At 38.2% G+C, this 22836-nt stretch overlaps 1 protein-coding gene across 11 annotated transcripts in view; it reads left to right on the top strand.

The window, feature by feature from the left end:
- The window catches only part of HECW2 (HECT, C2 and WW domain containing E3 ubiquitin protein ligase 2), a 507687-nt gene that overhangs the window by 375709 nt on the left and 109142 nt on the right, over positions 1 to 22836 (top strand). For all 11 annotated transcript variants that reach the window (XM_072612728.1, XM_072612727.1, XM_072612726.1 and 8 more), the window contains 4 exons: positions 934 to 1084; positions 1794 to 1897; positions 2424 to 2548; positions 14158 to 14343. In XM_072612728.1, the coding sequence (XP_072468829.1) occupies positions 934 to 1084; positions 1794 to 1897; positions 2424 to 2548; positions 14158 to 14343 (566 nt within the window). The remainder of the gene's footprint in view (positions 1 to 933; positions 1085 to 1793; positions 1898 to 2423; positions 2549 to 14157; positions 14344 to 22836) is intronic.

The raw sequence follows: 22836 nt of genomic DNA, 5'->3' as shown, positions 1-22836 counted from the left end.
TTTATTTTATGTGTATATTTTAGTAAGTAAACTTTTCACATAAATTTTCAGAGCAGGGGGGTTATCTGACAGAATATCAATCTACTTTGAGTTGTTAAAGAAAGCATAATTGCTTAGCCAAAATTTTATCATTTTTTTAAAGGTAGAGAGGGAGAATATATGGAAACTTTATAGGTAGATAGAGGAATTGGCCATTCTAGAAAATTGTTGCTGTTTGGGATGGAGCAAAGTGACTAGACTATGAATGAATACCCACTGGATGATCATTGGCAGCGGAGGTCACAGTCCTTTTGGTGATGAAATTCTATGATGATCTACTCACCATTTGTAGGGAAGTTGGTTCTACCTACAATGGCTAGCTATTGGCTTTTCCTCAGGGCTAGAAAATTTATAGATTTAGAGTCTCTTTGAACAAAATAATTATGAATACAAATAAAGGAAACCAATACTCAATTTATGTACTATATATACACCTACTGATCTTGCTTTTTAAATGTAGCCATTATCATAAACTATATATGGTGTATAATTGATATTATTTCTTGCCTTCTCAGTGGGTGAAGGGAATGGGAGGAAAGGAGAGAATTTGGAACTCAAAACTTAAAAGAAAAGAATGTTAAAAATCAATAAATAATAATGAAAACTATATGTAGGATGTATATCTGCATAATATTGAATTTTCAGGACTTTTATTCTAAGGAAAGATGTAAATTTGGAGACACTTTAAAAAGTTTGTGCTCTGGCTAGGATATACTTAATAAGCTGTCACTAAAAAAAAAGATTCTGGAATCTCCAAGGGGAAGTTATACAAGGAGGTGTATTATTATAAACACAAAATTACAGTATTTAAGTCTCAGGAAACACGTGCTGAACTCAGTAAACACAATTATAGTCTTACCGCCTAAAAATTCTTGTTGTATTGCTGCGCTGTAGATTGGGAGGCTCGGATTGACAGCCATGGAAGAATATTCTACGTGGATCATGTAAACAGAACAACAACTTGGCAGAGGCCCACTGCTCCCCCCGCCCCACAGATGCTTCAGAGATCCAATTCTATACAACAAATGGAGCAGCTAAATCGTAGGTGAGAATGGCCACCATGGCTGTCACCGCTTGGGTGGTGATAACTGGGGAAGATGATTGTCTCATTGTCATTGGATATTAATATTAAGCCATTGCCATAACTCTTAATTTGATGACCCTCACTCTGGTGTGGTGCGGTGTGGTGTGTGTGTATGCATTTAGTAGCTTTTTACAAAGGAAGATAAGTAGTTTTTATTTGGAAAATGGAGGGAAGCAGTAAAGACTACAATTTTAATAAATAAAAAGTTTTGAAGTCTGATAAAAACGTGTTTACCTTTTCTAAATTCAAGTAGTATGTTGTTTTTATTTTCTAATCCGTAGGTCATTCATTCACAATGAAGTTTTGTACTAGGTTTTGGTTTTTGTTTGTGGGCTTTTTTTCTTTTTGGTTTTTCTTTTTGACCGCAAATTTATGGAAAACTGAACTAAAAAGAGAGCTGAAGTTTCACTTCAAACATTTAATAATTTAGTTTTCCTTGATTAAATGATACCATGCTTTCTTAGATTTAGCTAATGTACCAAGAAATTTTCTAAGAAGTAATGGACAAATAAACCTAATTTAGGTAAGGATCTAATGTCAAAGAGATTTTTAGAAAAAGAGTGGATGGTTGTGTAGACAGTACATATATCTCCTTGCTCTTGTGAAATAACTCAGCTAGATTTGGTTTTTTTATGGTCTGCCATATGTAACTCAAGGCTTTTGATGGTAGGTATCAAAGTATCCGCAGAACAATGACTAATGAAAGGCCTGAAGAACACCCTAATGCCATTGATGGAGCTGGAGAGGACGCAGACTTCCATCAGTCCAATGCAGGTGAGAATCAGTTGCAATGCTGAATCTTAGCAAGGTGAGGAGCCATCTAGGCATAATGATTCCTGAGAGAGTATAGTTTATTTGTAGGGCAAATTATCATTTTTACTGTATGATATGGATCATAAGAACCGCAACAAAATGGTAAAGCTATAGTAGATGAACCTTCTGCTAGGATTATGAAAAGTAAAGTTTAGGAAATAGGCCACATAATCCCAAATGTCATACTTACCTTTGGCTTTGATCTGGATGGTTGGGAAAGAAAAATTTACTCACTTAAAAAACTTATTAGTTGCAAAAGATGAAGCTGTTCTATTTTGATATTATCAAATACAGTTAGGACTTAGTATATTAATTTAGATCAAAGGCAAGCCTTTTTGATGGCATAAAAGTTTCTGTTTAAGTCCAAGTGCACTTAAAGAAATACCAGATATCCTTTGCTTTTTACTTCATGCTTCAGATCAAAGGGACAGAACTAGTCCAACTGCGTAAGAGGGTTCTCTTGAAAAGTTTTATTTGTTCCTAATAGATTTTCGACGGGAGAATGTGCTGCCCCACTCTACCTCCAGGTCCAGGCTGACGTTACTGTTACAGTCTCCACCCGTGAAATTTCTCATAAGCCCAGAGTTCTTCACCGTGCTGCATTCTAACCCTGTGAGTATCCCCTTCTGCCCTGGGTTCAAATCTGAATGGATGTGATAAATAGGAAATAGAGGCCAAAAGTGGCGGCAGGGGGAGGGAGAGAGGAATTATTATGTATCTTCATTCAGATATATTTTTTTTCTGAGCCTTGCCAAATGACTGGACTGAACTTTGGAAGGAAAGAGATGAGCTTTGTTTTTTATTGAAGAATGTTGTAACCCATTGAAGAAATCTTTAAAAACAAAATTAAAGCATTTAAAGGCAGGTTAGGTTTGGAAAGGATGTAGGGGGAATGTATAACAAAGCGTTGAACCATGTGACATTGTAGAAGTACTGGGTCTAAGGTCTGATTGGGAAGCCAGCTTTTAGGCTCATGAGCTCGGTGGCCTCAGGCCATTTCACTTTTTCATTTGTGAATGATGGGGTTGAATCAGATCAGAGGCTCCTAACCTGGTGTCCCTAAATCTGTTTTTTTTTAAAATATCTATTTTGATAACTATTTTAATATAATTGGTTTCCTTTGTGTTCTTATATATTTGATTTTATGCATTTGAAAATATGGTTTTTCAGAAGGGACTCATGGGCTTCCCTATAGTGCTGAAGGGGCCCATGACACATAAAAAAATGGTTATGAACTCCTAGAGGTGATTTCTTAGACTCCATCCAGTTCTAACTCAATTATGACCCCAATCTTCATGTTGTATAAGGTGTGTATGATGGATAGAGAGCAGGAGATCTGGATTCAAGTTCAGCCTCTGCCACAGTGTTTGTGTGATACTGGGCGAGTTGCTTTATCTGTCTGGAACACTTCTGTAAGGCTATGAGATGCACAGAAGGTACTGACATGCATCAGGAGAGGGCATTTCCTAACCTGAGAGTTCTCTATTTCAATGAAACCCCAATTCTATCCCTAAGACCAAGAGAGTTTGCCTAGGGCCTAGAGGTAGCTACAAGTTTTTCTCCCCCTTGAGAAGTTGTCCTTCTTAATTATACACCTTCTCCCCATGAGTTCTCAAGTAGAATATAGGAATCTTGGTGTTAGTAATTAAGACTTTAGCACTCTGTGAGTTATTGTCATTTTAGCCTACCTCCCAGTGCTACCCTGCCATCCCTACCCATAAAATACCAAGGGATATTTTACCAGTACCCTTTTCTCACTTCACATCTTTCTAAATCTTCTTCAAAACCCAAATTTCACAGCTGCCTGTTAAAATGTCCTCACTTAGAGTTTTTCTGACTTTCCATTTTCATCCTCTTATCTATATTCAGGGATGATACCTGGAATAGAAAATCACCTTACTTACTTACTTACAAGAAGTATTAATTGAATGCTGTTTGTTACCCTATGGCATAGGCGTTAACCCAGGGAATAAAATAGAAGACCCAGTCTTTGTCACTGAGTAATTGGGGAGATAAGACATCTTGCAAAATGATTATGTAATCCCTAAGGCCTTCCCTCTCTTCTACACTTACTTCATTCTCCTGCGTATCCTAATTATTTTATACTTGTCCTTTCCCTCACTCCTTTATTGCGCTCTAAGAGCAGGGTCTAGGTATTTCAATCATTATTTCTCCAGTAGGGTTCTTGGAAGAGGGTTTGTGTAAGGAAGCAAAGGATATCCTTTGGCAGAGAAGAGGATGTGAGGACATGTTAAATGAAAGAACAGGATGAGCAAAGAAATAGACTTAAAAATCAATAAGCACTTATTAAATGTCTACTAGTCTCAGATATCATTTCGGTTGCTAGGGAGACAACAAGGGTACATACATTCTATTTGAGAAGGCAACGTAACCTCCCCCTACATATATGTATGTGTATGTATAAATGTACATATATACATACATATACATATATACACACATGCATATATACACATGTGTGTGTATCCCTGTGGATATTGAGCAACCCATTAGAGAATTTCATCACCAAAAGGACTGTGATGGCTGTTGCCCCATGATTGCCAGTGGGTATTCATTTATAGCTAGTCACTTTGTTTGCACCATCCCAAACACCAACAGTTTTCTAGAATGGGGTTAGTTTCTCTGTCTACCCATAAAGCTTCCATATACTCTTTAACTTTGCCTTTTAAAAAAAACTCATAAATTTTTGGCTAAACAATTACACTTTATTGACTGAAAGGAGATTAATATTCTGCCAGATATGCACACATAATGCACATACATATGCACATATAACAGTCTATAAAAAGATATTAAAAATATATATCAGAGGGGTCACATGGAATAGTAGATAGAAAGCTCATCTCAGAGTCAAGAAGATTTGGGTTCAAATCCTGCCTTTGATATATATCAGCTATGTGACCTTAGATAAGTCACTTGACTTTTTAGTGCTCCAGGTGATTTTCTAAGACTACAATTTGTAGACTAGGTGTCAGCAGATGTTGGTAAAGAGACTTTATTCACCAGAAGTTCTCTATAGTAATAAATTACAATTCCACCCTCCCCCTCAAAAAAAATGTAACTGAAGCTATCACCATATAGGAGGTGGTACTTGAGATGAGCCTTGAAGGAAGCTCAGAGTTCTAAGAGGCAGATGAGAGAGGAGTGAGTTCCAGGCATGGGGAACAGCTTGTACAAAAGCACATACAAGAGTGATAGAAAATTGTGTATGAAGAATAGCATGAAGTCCTATTTGACTGGGCTGTAGAGTGTGTGAAGAGGTTTAATATATGATATAGCTGCACAGAAAGGTTGGAATCAGGTTGTTGTTCAGTTGTGTCCAACTGACTCTTTGTGTAATCTCATGGAGTTTTCTTAGCAAAGATACTGGAGTGGTTGACCGTTTCCTTCTCCAGTAGATTAAGGCAAACAGAGGTTAAATGACTTGCCTAGCATCACACAACTAGTAAGTGTCTGAGGTCAGATTTGAACTCAGGTTTTCCTGACTCCTAGCTTGGCACTCTAGCCATTGGGCCACCTAGATATCCCTAATCTAATCAGGTTGTAAAGGGCTTTAAATACCAATCAAAAGAATTTTTATTTTATTCTAGAGGTAAATAGGGAACCTCTAGCATTCATGGAACAGGGGATAACATAGTAATACCTATGCTTTAGAAATATCACTTTGGCAGCAAAATAGTATATGGTTTGGAGAGATGTGGGAGTAGAGACAGAGACCATTTAGGAAGCAGCAGCAGTATTTTAGGAAAGAGATGATGAGGGCGTGAAATAATGTGGCAGCCATATGAGTATAGAGAAGGGATCAGATGTGAGACTAAGGAAGACATGTGGGCAATGATTAATGTAATTAGACCTTCTGGAGTGCTGAATTCAAGAGGAAGGAGCCATTGAGTGGCATCAGTTGATAAAGTACTTTAAATGCTATGTTGAAGTATTTAGATAATATCTGATGGGCTATGGGGAAACATAGGTTCTTGAGAAAATAATATTGCATGCTTCTTGAAGTGCGGGAAAGACTAGGCATATAAGACTCCAACTTGAAAGCCATAGAGGCAATCTAATGTGAATATGAGTTAGGGAAGTCCTGGGTTAGAAGTAGTGGATGTGGAAAAAGAGAAGGGTCCAATGGGAGAAACATTATGGAGGAAGAGTTAGTGTGACTTGTTGACAAGATGGACATGGGAGTGGGCTGCAACAGAATGTTCCCCCTCAGGGCTTGGGATAATACTGATCTTGTTAACAATAACTGGGCAAGTTGGGAAGGAGAGGAAGGGAGAAATAGTCTAATATGTTTGAACTAAGTCCCAAGCATATTAGAACTGTATTAGGCCTGCCCTGGACTGAGACTGCAGAACATGCTCATCTAGAGAGATTATAGAATCCTTCCCATGGGGATAAAGTCAGGGTGGAGCATAGGGAATTTGAAGGTGAAAGACCCAATGTTATTCAAACCACATAACTTCCCATTACTCTTATGGATGCTAGACTGGTTTGGAATCTTATGCTCACATTTAGCAGATGGTAAGGACAAAATAAAGCTTAAGGGAGGGTCCAAATCCTAAGTGAGTTGTGTGAACAGCAAAGCTCTCAGGAACCATGGCAACAAGGAGGCACTAAATCAGAACAAGAGAGGGCCAGGACCTATGTTAACCAAGCTGAACTGAAGGCTATGGTAAGCCCTATTCTGGTGATGAAGTAAAGTAATCCCTAGACTGGAAATACGCTACATTTTATGCAGTGAGGAGTCAAGTAGGTTTCTTGAGTTCTGGCATGTTGGCTTTGGGGGATTCAATCTTTGGGTTAAGTGAATAGTTGAACCAAATTTATTGTTGGATCTCATTGATATTTAGAAGTTTAACTATGGTATTGCCACTTTGGTGAAATATTTATTCTGTCTGTAAGTGGAGATTTACTAATTATGGAACATTATGAAGAAAAGAAGAATAATTTTTCTAAAGTAAGATGAAACTAGAGTTGATAACTAAACCACTCACAAAAGCCCTTGTTGCCGTTCAATTGTTTTAGTTGGGTCTGACTCTTCCTGACCCCATTTGAGGTTTTCTTGGCAAGGATACTGAAATGGTTTGCCATTTTCTTCTCCAGTTCATTTTACAGATGAGGAAACTGAGGCAAACAAGATCAAGTGAACTGCCCAGGTTATAAAGCTAGTAAGTGTCTGAGGCCAAATTTGAACTCAGAAAGAGTTTTCCGGATTTCAGGCCCAGCACTCTTATCTACTATATCACCTAGCTGCCCTATAAAAATCTTAGACAACTGAAAAAACATATTATCACCCTCAAGGGGTGGGACTAAGGGGAATGAGGTAATTAGCTCTCTGATAGCTAGAAGCAACTAGGTGGTACAGCAGATAAAGTACTACACCTGGAATCAGGAAGGCCTGTGTCTAAATATGACTTCAGGCACTTAATAGTTATGTAACCCCAGACAAATCTCTTCACCTCTATTTGCCTCAGTTTTTTTCAACTATAAAATGGGGATAATAAACACCTGGGTTGCTATGAGGACCAAATGAGATAATATTTGTAAAGCACTTCTCACAGTACATAGTAGGTACTATATACATGCTTATTCCTTCCCTTTTGGCCTGGATGGTATGATAGATGGGGATCGATTAGTGGTACTTAGTCCTTTCTACTGAACACAGTCAGGAGGTAGCAGTAGTGCCCACAACATCTGGAGACTCATCCACAATACCATATCCAGACCCACTTGGCTGGATGTGGCTTGATGGCATTGCTTACTCAGGATCTGAAATCCTGCTCAAATTCAGTCATAAACCTCCCACATGAAATGTTATTAGCCACATAATATAGGCATGGAACACCAGACATAAATCTAGTGTCCTCAGGGAATAACCACAGCTTATCTACAGTTGGGCCCATCTCTTTCACCTTCAAAACATTCTGCTCTGGACTCACACCATTGGGCACTACTCTTTACATCCCACAGATGGGCACCTTCTGCAGGAATGCTCTAAGACCAAGTTACATGTGTTACAGAAAGGATAAAGACAGATATCAAGAGAAAAAATGTCAACATGATTCTGAGGTCAGCAGGAGTCAGTATTGCCCATCATTATGTAAATATTTATTCAACTCAGGAGGAAGTGATCTTGTTTTCAGCATAAATTTCAGCAACTTTCAGCATAAATATTGGCCTTGCTTTTTTGATCGTACTATGTAGTGAAGTGGAGTAAGAGGACCTGGATTTAACTGATTCTTATCCTATGACCTCTGCTGAGTTAATGTCGTTAACCCTCTCTTTCCTCATCTATAAAACGAAGGGTTTCAATTGGATGACCTCTGAGTCCCCATTCAGTGCTGTATCTATGATCCTATGACTGTGAACGTGTAACATAATTTTAGGTTTTCAGTTGCTTATGTACCTTCATCTCCTCATATAATTTATAAAAACAAGCCACTTGCCAAAGATTTTATTTGCAACTCCTCTGGCTTAGTTGTCCCTTCTTGATTTCATCAGGTCTCTTTTCAAAGGAACCTTTTAATTGTTTAATTGTTAACTTGTTCTCCCCCTGAGCTGCCTCTGCTACCAAATCCTGTGTGATTTAAATTTTGGCTGATTTAGGAAAGTTTCTTATCTTCTCTGTGTAGCTAGCAATGGAAATTACCTTGAATGTTCTTGCTGATGCCCCAGGATTTTTCACAGGGGAAAATCCCTCCTTTTCTTGGATTAACAAAAGACAGTATAGAACAGTGATAGGATTTAACCTGGTGGTTTTTGAATCCACTTTTTCCTGTATTACTGGTGCTTTGCTTATATTTTCACAAGATTTGATGAATAATTCTCTCCTATTTTAATGTATTAATTCTAAGGCATCCTTAAATTATGTTTCTCTGACTGAAAAATGGCCTCTTTTTGTATGCAGTTGTACATGCCATGGCCTTCTGCTGGTTATAATCTAACTTCCTCCAAAATGTGTAGGTTTTTGTTCAACTACCTTACTTCAGAGGAGGGTGGAGTTGTATTACATTCTAATATTGTGAAATCTGCTTGTTGATGATGGTATGTATATATATATATGTATATATATATATATATATATATACATTTGGCTATAGTTATTCATAAAAAATATTGTGAGTATACAGGGGAGAATGGTGCAAGTCTAAGTAATAATTATTTTGGCTTTTGATGACTTTTAGAAATACATTGATTACAACATCAAGGCTGCCCTTAGGGCTTTATGGAGGAGGAAAAATATTTACTTTTCTAAAATCCCCTGTATCTTCTTCTAAATATGTGTCAGTCTTAAATAATTTGCAACTCAGATGAATGGACAATCAATAGTCAGGTATGTGAAGAAGTGAATTTTTCCTTCCATGTTTCTAGTAAACTGGGTAAAATTTCAATGCTTAATACCATTTTTATGCCTTTATTATTATGCCAAAAATGCCATTGCTAAAAGGTCCCTAAAGCACAGCTATTTCTAGGTTTCAGCACATGATAATATTTGATTTAGTTACCTGTTTAAGTTTGTAAAATATAGCACTAGGCACTGAGGGAGATACAGAGTTTAGATCAGACAGCTCTGCCTTCCTGGTGCTTATAATTAGGACAATAAATAAAATAATACAAAGTATTAATTTATAACAAGTTGTGAGTGTGCATTTTTAATCTACTTGTTCATTAGATAAACATCGAAATTTAATTTCTCTGTTTTCATTTCTGGAAAGGAAATATCCAGGAAAAAAGTATTATCGATAACTCAGGAAAAGTATTATCTGCAACCCAACCTGGAGTTCTTTCATATTAATGCAGGAGTTCTTAAAGTGGGGACTGTAAACTTTTTAAAAAATAATTTGGTCATTATATTTCAATGTAATTATTTCCTTTGTAAACTGATATATTTTGTGCATTTAATAACCTTATTCTGGGAAGGAGTAGATAGACTTTACTAGATTACCAAAGGTTTACTTACTATACTAGAGAAAACATTCTTTGTTCTCCCTTATAACTTTAGTAATTTTGTCTCTGGCGTTCAATGACTGCTCATTACTACATGGAGACTAAACTCCTGAATTTTAGCTTCAAAGTCCTCAATGAGTCTTGTTTGAATGTTTTAGTTTCTCTCCATTCTTAGTTAACGTTCCCATTCTTTTAGTTTTACCCAGGGAGATTCTTCCTCTGACTCTGCTTTAGCACTTAACTGATAATTTAGTCTCTATTTACAAAATCTAAGAGTTGGAAAGAACCTCAGAAATCAAGTCTTACTTCTACCCAACTGAGAATACTTTCTCCCACACCCTCGCAAGTGTGATCCAGCCTCTCTTTCAAGACCTCTGATGAGAGTGAACATAGTATTTCCCCATGTAGGCCAGAGGAAAAAACTGGGACTAACAAGTAAAAATTGTAGCACATGTTCTTGGGCACTACCTACACAGTGCAGTGGATAGTTTTCTGGGCCTGGAGTCAGGAAGACTCATCTTGCTGAGTTCAAATCTGGCCTCAGACGTTTGCTAGCTGTGTGATCCTGGGCAAGTCACTTAACCCTGTTTGCCTCAGTTTATAAAATGAGCTGGAGAAGGAAATGGCCAACCACTCCAGTATCTTTGCCAAGAAAACTCCAAATGGGATCATGAAGAGTCAGGCACAACTGAAACAACTCAGCAACAATATTTATGTTCAACCTAAGGAAAGACTTTCAAACAATTATAAGATAGTAGATTTCCCCTGATTAGAGGTCTTCAAGCAAAGACTTGATGACCACTTGTTAGGGATATTTTAGAAGAGATTCTCATTCAGAGCTTCCAACAGTTGACTCTCCTTGTATCCACATTATATCCTTCATTCAATGATCTGAATACTACGGACCCCTTACCAAAAGTAGTGGTATACCTACAACCTACCATCCTATTCTCACCTCTCCAAAAGTCATGGGAAATATAGTTTAAGTATTCCACCAACATAAATGCTTTTTGTTTTTTTAAACAACCAGTAGTCATTACATCTTTGTGACATATATATGTTGTTGTTCTGTTGGTAAATTGTGCCCTCCTCTTTGTGATTCTGTATGGGGTTTTCTTGGCAAAAATACAGGACTGGTTGGCCATTTGCTTCTCCAGTGGATTAAGACAAACAGAGGTTAAATGACTTGCCCAGGATCAACTTGCTAGTTAGTGTCTGAGGTCTGATTTTAACTCAGGTGTTCTCGACTCCAGGCCAGTGCTATCCACTAAGCCACCTAGCTGCCTTATACATACAATGCTTCAAATATCCAATAAAATTCCATGAAAATTTATTAAACATCTGCCTTGCATAGGACACTTTGCTGAGTTTTCAGGAGACAAGGACAAAGTAAAAAACAGTCCCTAACCAAAGAGCTTATGTTTTACCAAGGAGTATAATACTATCTGATATTTTAACAATAGAAATACTTTAAATATTTTGACATAGAATCAGTCAATTTTTGACATCAGAAAGGTATTTAGAGATCCATTAGTTAAACTCTCTCATTCTAGTTTATCTTACTTTATCCTTCTGCTCATGGGAAAGAGGTAGGAGCCTTATACTCATTTAGCAAGTGAAGTGTCACCTCGGGTCACACTTCTAGTTAGTAGCAGAGTAAGAACTAGAACTCAGCTGTCCTGATTCTCACATTTCCTGTCTTTTCACTAGGCTACATTACTTCTCTGCATAAAGTAGCATGTTGAATACCCTGAAGATTGAGGCCAACCAACATGAGCTTCCTCTACTCCCTTCCTCCCCATCTTCTAACCTATGTGTTCTTACCTATACTGAAGTGGAGTGGCATTTCTTTTTCCAGTGTGTACTCATTTTATAGATTAGGAACTGAGGCAAATAGGGGTTAAGAAAGAGTAAGGGAGTGACTTGATCAGGCCTGTGCTCTAGGAAAATCACTTCAGTAGCTTTGTGAAATATGACTGGAGTAAAAAAGACTTCACTGAATCAGTCACCAATTAGCAGCCTTTTTTACAGTTGTCTGAGTGGAAAGAAAGGTATGTATGCAAGAGATGATGTGGTGGTACAAATGGCAAGATTTGGTAACTGATTAGATTTGTGATATGAGAGTGAAGAGTCAAGGATGACATCGAGATTGCAAACTTTGGTGACTAGAAGGATGATTGTGCCCTCAATAATAATAAGGAAATTTTGAAGAGGGATGGATTTGTGGGAAAGGATAAACAAGTTCTGTTTTGAACATGTTGAGTTTGAGCTGCATATAGGGGATCTGTACAAAATGTCTAATCAGTAAAGATGCTGAGGAGATAGTCTAGAGTTGGATATGTGGATCTAGGAGATATATTCCTAGAGATGCCCTTTAAACCCATCTGTGACAGTGAGGTGATCAAGTCATAGACTGTAGAGACCAAAGATGAGAGAGCCAAGGATAGAGCTTTGGGGATCTATCTATAGTTAAGAACTATGATATGGAAGATTTGAGACTACGGAGGAATTATCAGGCAGGAAGGATGAAAACAAAGAAATAATAGTATTATGAAAACCTAAAGAGAAAAATGTAGTCGTGTCAAATGCCTCAAAAATTAAGGGCTCAGGAAGTTTGAGTTCTCCTACACCAAACAGGCTGTTTGAATATGGGATAGTTATAATATCTCTGGACCTCAGTGACTTCATCTGTAAAATAAGAATGAATACTTTTACTACTCATCTCACAGGGTTATTGTGGGGCTAACATTTTGAACAATTTTAAGTGCTAAATAAATGTAAATTGTTTTGGATGTTGATATTGATTCCTCTTTAATATTCTCTCCTCTTCTGCTTCTGTTAATATAATCTCATAGTTTTCCTCCTGCCTCTTTGAATATTCATTCTCTTTCTTCTTTGTTCATTCCTCATTATCTTCAACAACTTAACTGTGTGTATCCCATAAATCTTTGACCTTGACCCGTTTTTTCTATTGCTTTACTTTCTCTTAGCAATTCCATCCACTTCCTGACATCAGTTATTACCACTCTGCTCATGATTCCAAAATCTCTTCTCAGATTTCTAGTCCTTGATTTCCAAATGTGTAGTGGACACATATTTCCTGAACCTCTTCACATCTCAAACTCAACACATGTAAAATGGTATTCATCGTATTCTTGCCAACACCTTGTCTTTCCTCCCAACTTTTTGATTTTTCTTGTTGGCTCTATCGTTGCCCTATTGTCTAGACTCTGGGTCGTTTTGACTCTTCCTGTTATTTAACCCTTTATAACCAATCAAATGCCTCATCCTATCTATTTTATTTCTATAACTCATATCTATCCAATCTCTTCTACTTTTATTGCTACTATCCTACCTCAGGTTCTCATCGTCTCTCACATAGATTGCTCTGATTCTCTCCTTGTCCTAGCATATATAGTAGAAGAGAGCATACAATTTGGAATCCCAGCAGACACATTCAAATCCTGACTCTCTTCGTGAACCCATTTGGGATTTTCTTGCTAAGAACAGTGGAGTGGTTTGCCATTTCTTTCTCCAGCTCATTTTACTGTTGGGGAAATTGAGGCAAATGGGGTTAAGTGACTTGCCTAAAGTCACATGGCTAATAAGTATCTGAGGATGAATTTGAAGGCAAATGCTCCTCACTTTAGGCCCAAGCCTTTCCCAAACCCTGGTAATTCTAGTGTCCCCCCTCATTTACTTCTTATTTATTCTGAAAATAGTTTGTACATATTTGTTTGCTGATTGTCTCCCCCCAATCGACTGTAAACTCCTTGAGGGTAGGGACTGCCTTTTGCCTCTTTTCATATCCCCAGCACTTCACATAGTGCCTGGAACATAGTAGGTGCTTAATAAATGCTTATTGATTGGCAGAGTGGGATGAGGATGGGGATAGTAAACACATTATGGCGGACAGCAAAATAGTGTAGGTTGTGAAGCATGTTATGGGGATGGTGTGATCTAGTAGGTTATGTGAGTTGGCACTTACCAATCCAGATCTCTTGGTCTCAAAAAGGAGTTATAAAACTGAGTGTATTAAATCTCCCAGAACGTGGTAGTCCAGGAAGTGTATCAGCAGGGCAAATGGCAAGAGGGCCAGAGTGGATGGCATCTCCTAATACTTAATTTGCTGAACTGAATTTTTTCTCTTCACATGTTACTTTCATCAAGATGCTTTATTCTTTTTTTGCTTTCTGTTGAATACACCTGTTGATGTGGACTAACTCTTGGTTCTTCATACTTTTTTTTCCCAGAGTGCCTATCGCATGTTTACAAACAACACGTGTTTGAAGCACATGATCACCAAAGTCCGGCGGGACACTCACCACTTTGAACGCTACCAGCATAATCGAGACCTAGTGGGATTCCTCAACATGTTTGCTAACAAACAGCTGGAGCTGCCAAGGGGCTGGGAAATGAAGCATGATCACCAGGGCAAGGTAAATGAATGAAGTTTGGAGGGACTGGCTAGGTGTGAGGTATTTGACTCTTTGTGCCCTTTACCACTCAGTCCTTCACAGCTCTGCCTACTCAATCACCTCTATTCTGGTGCTATTAGAGAAAGGCAGGTCTCCAGGAGCATCGTATTCTGAAACAGTTTATGGAATGTAGAGAAGAGAGGTATGAGTTGGCTTCCAGCAGAATGACCCCTTATTCCATCTCTTCTATTGTTTCTAACTATAATCTATCGGTGTGGAAGACTGTATGCAGTATATCCTTCCGATGACTTATGTCAAGAGTTGTGACTTTCTTTTTCATAGAATAAGCAGACGTTCTATTTATGTCACAAATATCTGTCATATATCTGTTGCTTTAAGAAAGAATACATGGTGTGATCTCAATAAGAAAGAATTTCCTTTCTAGACTAGTAGCACCTTCTCTGTTCTTTACCTTCTCAAGAAAAAGGGAAGATAAAACAGTAAAGAAGATTTTGCATGTATGCCCCAGTAATAGGATTGGATTGTCAAGTTCCTCCCTTTCACACTCTCATTGTCCATGCTCCCAACCTTCCTGACAAAATGGATTACAAGCCATTTTTACTCTTCTGTCTCTGTGTGCAGTCATTTACTAGAGCTAAGCCTATTGTCTGGAAAATGCTCTCTGCTAAGGTCCACCTGTGGAAATCTTCCTGTTCTTTGAAGGCCTAGTTCAGGTGTCACTTCCTCTGTAAAGTCTTCCCTGATCAATTAGACTCCTGCCTTTTGGCCATAGCAGACAGATCCAAGAACAAAGGGTCAAAGTCAAACAGAGGTACAGCTAGGCTGGATGCCAAGAGAAACTTTTAAACAATTAGAGCTGTCCAAAAGTGGAATAGGCTGCTTTAAGAGGTGGTAGGTGTTCCCCTCCTTTACATATTCATGTGGAGGCTAGATGGTCATTTATGGGTTAAATTATAGAGGGGATTTTATTTTGGGTGTGGATTGGGGTAGATGGCTGCTGAGATTCATTACTGCTCTAAATCCTCTGTTTGTTGGCTCTCTAGCTAAAATTTCTTTTCCTCCTCAGATTTTCCTTGAACACTGTGGATCTCTTTTACATTCTATACATATCCTCCTATTATATTATAAACTCTCCAAGGGCAGGGATTTTACTGTTTCTTCATTGTGAATCTTCAGCACCTAGCATAGTGCTTTTTCCCTTAGTAGGTATGTAATTAATACATAGTGAATTTAATTGCACATTCAAGGACTTTTATACCAGTAAGTTAAGTATCTACTCCAAGATAGTGAGGAATCTCTATAGGGTTCTTTGGATGAATAATAGGGATATTTCTATACGGGGCAGCTAAATGGCACAGTGGCTAGACCTCTGGGCTTATAGAATCAGGAAGACTCATTTTCATGAGTTCAAATTCAGCCTCAGACACTTACTAGCTGTGTGATCCTGAGCAAGTCACTTAATGCCATTTGACACAGTTTTCTTATCTGTAAAATGAATTGGAGAAGTAAATGGCAAACAACTCTAGTGTTTTTGCCAAGAAAAAAAACAAAATATGGTTACAAAGAGTTGGACAAAACCAAAACAATTGAATGACAACAAATATATGTGGGATCATATATACACATATTGGTATGTGTGTATATATGTGTATGTATATATATATGCATATATATATACATACACATACACACACAAATATATATGTATGCATCAGCACTTTCTCTATAAATTACCAATCAACCCAATCTATCAACAAGCATATATTGAGGACCTACCAAACACTGTATGTGTATGCATGTGATATTCTTTACCTTATATCTTCCCCCTTTTCTCTTCTTAAGAAGTTAAAGGACAGAGAAGGTGCTACTATATTACAAAGTCCTTTCTAGTCTAGTATGCATACATATATACATACGTATATGTGTGCATAAACACAAACACACATATAGTCGTGGAGAACTCACATTGACTCTTCCAGTCATTCTTTGCATAACAGCTCTGAGTTTTGGCTTGTGAATGTTTGATCCTACAGGTTGCTGGCATTTTTGGCTTTAGACAGCCTCAAGCTATTTTGGCTCTTAGAGGTTTGGAAGAGTTAGCTGCATCTCTTCTAAAAAGCCTGCACCCAGAACCAGAAAGACCTAAAAGCTTAGCACCTGAACCTACAGATGGTGCCCCTTCAGGCACAACACCTTTAATTAAGCACTTAAGCTAACACTTTAGCTAAAATCTCTATCTGGGATTTCTTTCTGCTGGTGTCAGCAAGGATCTAGGGAATTATTTCCCTGGGTGATATCTTTCTATAATCTCTTGGGGTCTGCTCTGTCTGGTAACTGCCAGCTACCAAGAGAAACCCCTAAAAAGAAAGGTGGAAATAATGGTAACAATTTCAGTCTCCTCAATGACAGTTCCCTAGTCGAAAAAGACCCAACATTCATCTACCCCAGGACCCGAATCTTCTACCTTGTCTATGTTTTGACTTTTAGCTCTAGAATGTTAGCACTTTTTTAGCTTGGGCCTTTCTGTTCATAAAACTTCTAAAGATACCAAGCCTCTTGTTGTCTATGAATATTTTAAAAGTAACTTAAATTTAAATATGATTTGCAGAGACATTATATGGTGGAATAAATGCTAGATTTGGAGTTGGAGGCCTGGATTCAAAGCCTGGCTCCTTTTAATATCTTTGTTACTTTAGTCATGTTACTTAACTTCTTTCTGGGGCTCAGTTTTCTAACTTGTAAAGTGGAAGAGAGAGAATTGAACTTGATGTTTGCTGGAACCCTTTCCAATTCTAAACCTGGGATTATCTGACTCTATAGAATGTAGCAAGCAGCTATTAAATGTTAAAAAACAAACAAACCCAATAGCTTTCTCAGACAAGTGATCCCTAATGTTGAATCTGAAGGAACCAACTTTCTTTTTCTACTACTTGAACCTAAATTAATCCTTAAATTATGCTGACATTCAAGATCAAGATATCTGTGAACTGGACCTGGAGAGAGAGAGAGAGACAGAGACAGAGACACACAGAGAGACAGAGAGATACACCAAGCAGAGACAGTGTTGGTTTTTGCCTAGGCTTAGCTTATGACTTTATGTGTGCCTGTCAGATCTAAGCTGTATTATTTGATGTATGTGATACAGTTTGATTTGCCTCAAATGGAAAACTACATTATGAAAGAGGAAGTCACATATTGGAAAGGGATATAAAATCCATTTGCACATCATTCTAAAGGTGCAGTTATTTTAGCCTCTCCCAGGGGAGAGAGAATCAAGAATATTTGGTCAGTTGAACTCTGGATCATGGTGGTAATAGGCAAGTTTTAGGTTTAAGTAAGAAGTATTTGTTGGCACTAAAATGTTGGTTATTTAATGGCCCTCAATACTTGTAGCTCTTGGCTAAGTCTGACCATTAGTCCATTAGTCTGTTAGTTTTTACTCAGGGCAATAATATATCTGGAAGGCAAAACTCAGCTCTGATGGGGGAGGGGAGGTAGGTGTTAAATATATGTGTACGTGTGTGTATAAGTATATTATACATATCTACAGTTATGCATGTTTATAAATATATATTCATTCAGAAGGATAAATTTCAGTTTGCTAATTTTATGACTTTAAGGAAATTATGTAGCAAATGAAAGAGTAAGAATTAAGACCCAAGCTTAGGAAGCAGGAGACCTATTTCCCAGTCTTGGCTATGCTACTTAGCTATGAGACTTGGGTAGAGTGATTTAAATCTCTCTGGATGTTATTTGCCTCATCTATAAAATGGAAATGAAAATTGCCCAGCCTTAGAAGTCTGTGAGAAGCAGTAGTGTCATGGTAGGCAGGTAGGTAGGTAACAAGCACTTAAGTACTTACCTTGTTCAAGGCACTGTACCAAGCACTAAGGATAAACATAAGCAAAAAGAAACACCGTCCCTGCCCTGAAAGATCTTGCATTCTGATGGGGGTGTGGGATATTGTGACAAAGCCTGACAGCCAGGGAGGGAATAAAGCATGACTGGCCTGGGATCATCCCCAGAACAGAGACCCAAAAGATCATCATGGGGGTGTGGGGGAGGCCAACACAGAAGAGGGATATTGAGGGTGAGAAGTCCCAAGGCCCTCCATCTCAAAATCACATAAACATTTATTAAGTATCTACCGTGTGCCAGGCACTGTGCTAAGCCCTGGGGATGCAACTACAAATCAATAAAAAAGACAGTCTTCCCTCAATGAGCTTACATTCTAATGAGGGAAGGCAAAATATAAAAGGAGGCTAAAAATCTCGGAGTAGGTAGAGGTACCCAACATCAGGGCATGGTAGAGAGAAAAGTCCCAAAGTTGTAAAGCTAGATAAGAAATGCAGAGGTATTGAAGGACGTTCCAGGCACGAAGGCAGCTGTGAGTGATGGTGGCGGAATGTTTAGAGACAGAAAGAGGAAGAGCCATGGTCATAGAGTTAGAGGTCCTAGTTCTGATACTTTCTTATTGTGTGACCAGATTAAAATAAGGCCTTGACCACCTGGCCCCTTTCTACTCTTCCAGCCTTCTTACTCCTTACTACCCAACATGTACGCTATACCCCAGGGACATTGGTCTCCTAGTTGTTCCTCCCACATTACATTCCATCTTTCAAGTCTGAATATTTTCATTGGTTGTGCCACCCTCCCCTGCCTTTCCCTAGGTATCTCCACCTCCTAGTTTCCCTTAAGTCTTAGATATAGTCCCACCTTCTGCAAGAAGTCTTTCCCATTGCTAACTCTTTGTCCCCTTCCTCTGAGACTACCTTAGTCGTTGTATGTATATACCTTGTTTCTACAGTTTGGATGGTTTTTTGGTTTTTGGTGAGTTTTTTTGGTTTGTTGTCTTCCCCATTAGACAATGAGCACCTTGAAAGCAAAGACCATGTTTTGCCTTTCTTTGTATCCCTAATCCTTAGTACACTGCCTGGCACATAGTAGGAACTTAATAAATACTAGTTGATTGATTGCGTGACCCAGGGCAAGTCACTTAACCTTCTGTGTTTTAAGTTTCCTTATATGTAAATGGTAATAGTAACACTTGTATTTCTCACCTCGAAGGATTATTGTGAGGAAAAGGTTTTTAAATATTAACAATTTTTTTTAAATCATAGAATCATAGATTTCGAATTTTAAGGAGCCTTAGAGCTTATCTAATTCAGTTCCCTCATTTGATAGATAAGTAAATTGATTCTCAGAGAAGTTAAATGATTTGTCCAAGATCACATAGATATCAAAATCAGGTCTTCTGTCAATCAGTCAATCAACAAACAAAAATTAAGTGCCTTCTATGTGCCAAACACTGTGCTAAGCATTCAGGATACAAAAAGAAGCAAAATACAGTCTTTGCCTTCAAGGAGATTACAATCTAATTGGAGTCAGGGATAAGAACAAAAGTGGAGAGGATCTGGGAGTCTCCTGACAGGGAAAACACCTAGGAGTATGCCTCTGACTGCAGCACACTCCTTTAGAAAATATATGGAAGTATTTTGGAAATTATAAATGTCTATATAAGTATAAGCCATAAGCATGGGAACTGAGAATTCAGCAGTCAGGAGATTTGAAGAATGGAGTGTGGTAGAGGGCAGAAGTTAGACTGCAAGTAGTTAATGATAGTGAGGAGGAAGTAGTGGGGACAGTCAGCATAGAATTCATTCAAGAAATTTGATTTGAGAAAAAATAAAGTACAGGGCCCTCCATTACTTTGGCCTATTTTTTTTTCTGAAAAGCTTAGTTTGAAAAGGGGGATAATTTTAAAAAGTCTAAGAAATTACTTTGGAAATTAGGAAGTTTTACTTTGGAGGTAATTTTAACACTTTTAGAATTCATGCCATAGGGCAAATGTTAGATATTATTTTACACAAATGGTTTGCCTCCCTTATTAGTGCTATATTTTCTTCTTCCTGACATGGCTGAAATGATAGTAAATTCATACTTTCTTTCCCTGACCTCTTCCTTGTCCTTCCCACCTCATCTAGCTTAGGAGATATTTCTTAACCCCTTCTCCCTAGATAAAGATTGGAGATACTTAGAGATCCTACCCAATTCCAACCTAATAAATGCTGCATGGGAGAATTCCATCTCATTTATAATGATCTTCAAAAAAACCAATCATTAAGCATTTATTAACCACTTAATATGTTCTCAGCACTGTGCTAAGCACCGAGAATCCAAAGACAAAAGTGGAACCAGTCCTTGTCATAAAGGAACTTATAAATGTGTCTTGTATTCTTACCTTTTTAAAAAAAAGTTGCACTTTTCCAAGTCTAGGAATATGCTTGTATCCTTAGCCTTTACAGCTGAAGCTGGCCCTGGATTTCATGCCTACTAGTCAATGTTTGGCCCATTCACTGGTTCCTAAACCATATCCTTAAGATGAAAATTGAGGTGGCGGCAGCAGCAAAGTGATGGCAGAGTTGGAGTTTTCATTGGAGGAAGAATATCATAGTCAGTGCCCACTCCTGGTTTCACCAGAATTTAATGTTCTGTTTAGCTTAGTAAGTTATACTAGTTATGGCATGGGTCCAAGTCTGGAGTCAGTGATCCCCAGTTAATAAACAAGTTCTTTTCCAGAAGTTCATTTGCAAGACTCTTGTTTAGAATTCAGAATTCATTTTTCCATAGAAAGAATGTTATAAATGGTGATTAATATTTCAGGCCAATCCACAAAAACCTTCTAACCCATAATATACCTGTTTTATGAATGGAGCCTAATCTGACCTAGTCCATGTAGCAGTTTGTGTGGGAAAATTCATTCAGAGTTCCAGTTTGAAACTCTTCATGCTAAAAACACACACACATACATGCACATACACACACACACACACACACACACACACACACACACACACACACACACACTGTGTATCAGGTAGGGCTAGAAATACTCCCCTTGCCCCTGCTCTAAGTCACTAGGTGGCTCTTAGGCCCTAATACAAGAAGTGAGAGACTAGAGCAAGGGGTAGGAGTCGAGGGAGTAACTGTAAAGGATGAAAGCTTCTTGACAGGGAAAATGCTCAGGAATACTTCTCTATTCTGGTTGTCATTCCTGCCATCCCTTTTCTTTTCTTCTTTTTCCTCTAGGAATTAGTCACCTGGTTTTCTTTCTAGAGCTATTACTTGTTGCTTCTGCCCTGGATCTCTCTCGTCCCTGACCAACTGTGGAAGACAAACACAGGGTCATAACTTTTCTCCTTCACAGTTCTTTGTGGTTGTTGAGTCATTTTCAGTCATGTCTGACTCTTTGTGACCCCAGTTGGGGTTTTCTTAGCAAAGATGCTTGAGTAGCTTGACATTTCCTTTTCCAGCTCATTTTATAGATGAGGAAACTGAGACAGACAGGTTAAGTGACTTGTCCAGGGTCACATACCTAATAAGTGTCTGCAGCCAGATTTGAACTCAGAAAGAGGAGTCTTTCTGACTTTAGGCATTATATAAGGCCCTTGCCTCTCTCCACTGTGCCTCCTAACTGTTTTATGTATAGAATAAAACTATGGTCTTTTTGAAGTGTTCTAAAGTTTTTTTGCTGTTAAAAGAGCAGGGATTTTAAAAGTCTTCTTGAGTTCCCCTTCCTTCTCTCTCTCTCTTTTTAAAAATTAAACTTTATAAGTAAAGATGTAGAAAGAGTTAATAAAGAGACTTTGTACTCAGAGAATTCAAGTAAGATATCATATAATTCTTGAGTATCCTGAAGCAAGAAGAACACTGAGAAACAGGGGACTTGTATTCCATCCTGGCCTAATATCTCTTGGCTTCATTCTTCTCACCTAAAATGTGAGGGAGTTGTACTCATGTTTTGCTAGCTGACTTTCTATAATTCTTCCACATTTCCGAGGAACAGCTGTCTCAGACTATCCTGGGTACTTTGGTTGCCAAAGAACAGGGACCCTGGGATAAAGAGGCCAGTGGAATGGGGGAGAAGGGGAAAAGAGAGGACCAATCTTGGGCCCATTTTGTACTAGGGAGCCAGGAGGAAGAAGAAAAGAGGAAAGTTATGGTAGCAAGGAGGGAAAGCTACATCCTCTGACTGAAAATAGGTAGGTAAATGATAAGAGATGTGGTGTGACAGAATAGATAGAAATCTGACCTTGGAGTGAAGAAGGCATGAGTTTGATGCTTGCCTGTGACACACACTGACTTTGGGAACATTGGGAAGTCATTTAACCTCTCAGTCATCTAGACAACTTTCTTAGACTATAAAGTTTCAGAGAAGATGCTGACTTGCATTGGTAAAGGGAGTTAATGCACCTCAGAGTGCCTTTTACCAATGATATCACAGGTTCTGCCATTGCCCCTAAATAAATGATACAATGCTTGTACAAGGTCTAGTGTTTGCCATTTATCATATCACATCCCACTAATTGTGAACTTTTGTGAGGGAAAAACAATCTAATATCTTAGCAACTCCTGAATAAGCAAAAGCTTACCTGTAACGGTGTCACTTCTGTACATCACCTTTCTAGTTTTATTAGGCTACTAGATGGTATT

Source organism: Notamacropus eugenii, chromosome 5 (assembly GCF_028372415.1).
Source record: "Notamacropus eugenii isolate mMacEug1 chromosome 5, mMacEug1.pri_v2, whole genome shotgun sequence".
NCBI lineage: Eukaryota > Metazoa > Chordata > Mammalia > Diprotodontia > Macropodidae > Notamacropus > Notamacropus eugenii.
Note: the sequence above shows the minus strand (reverse complement) of the source record. Positions and strands in the feature narration are given on the sequence as shown.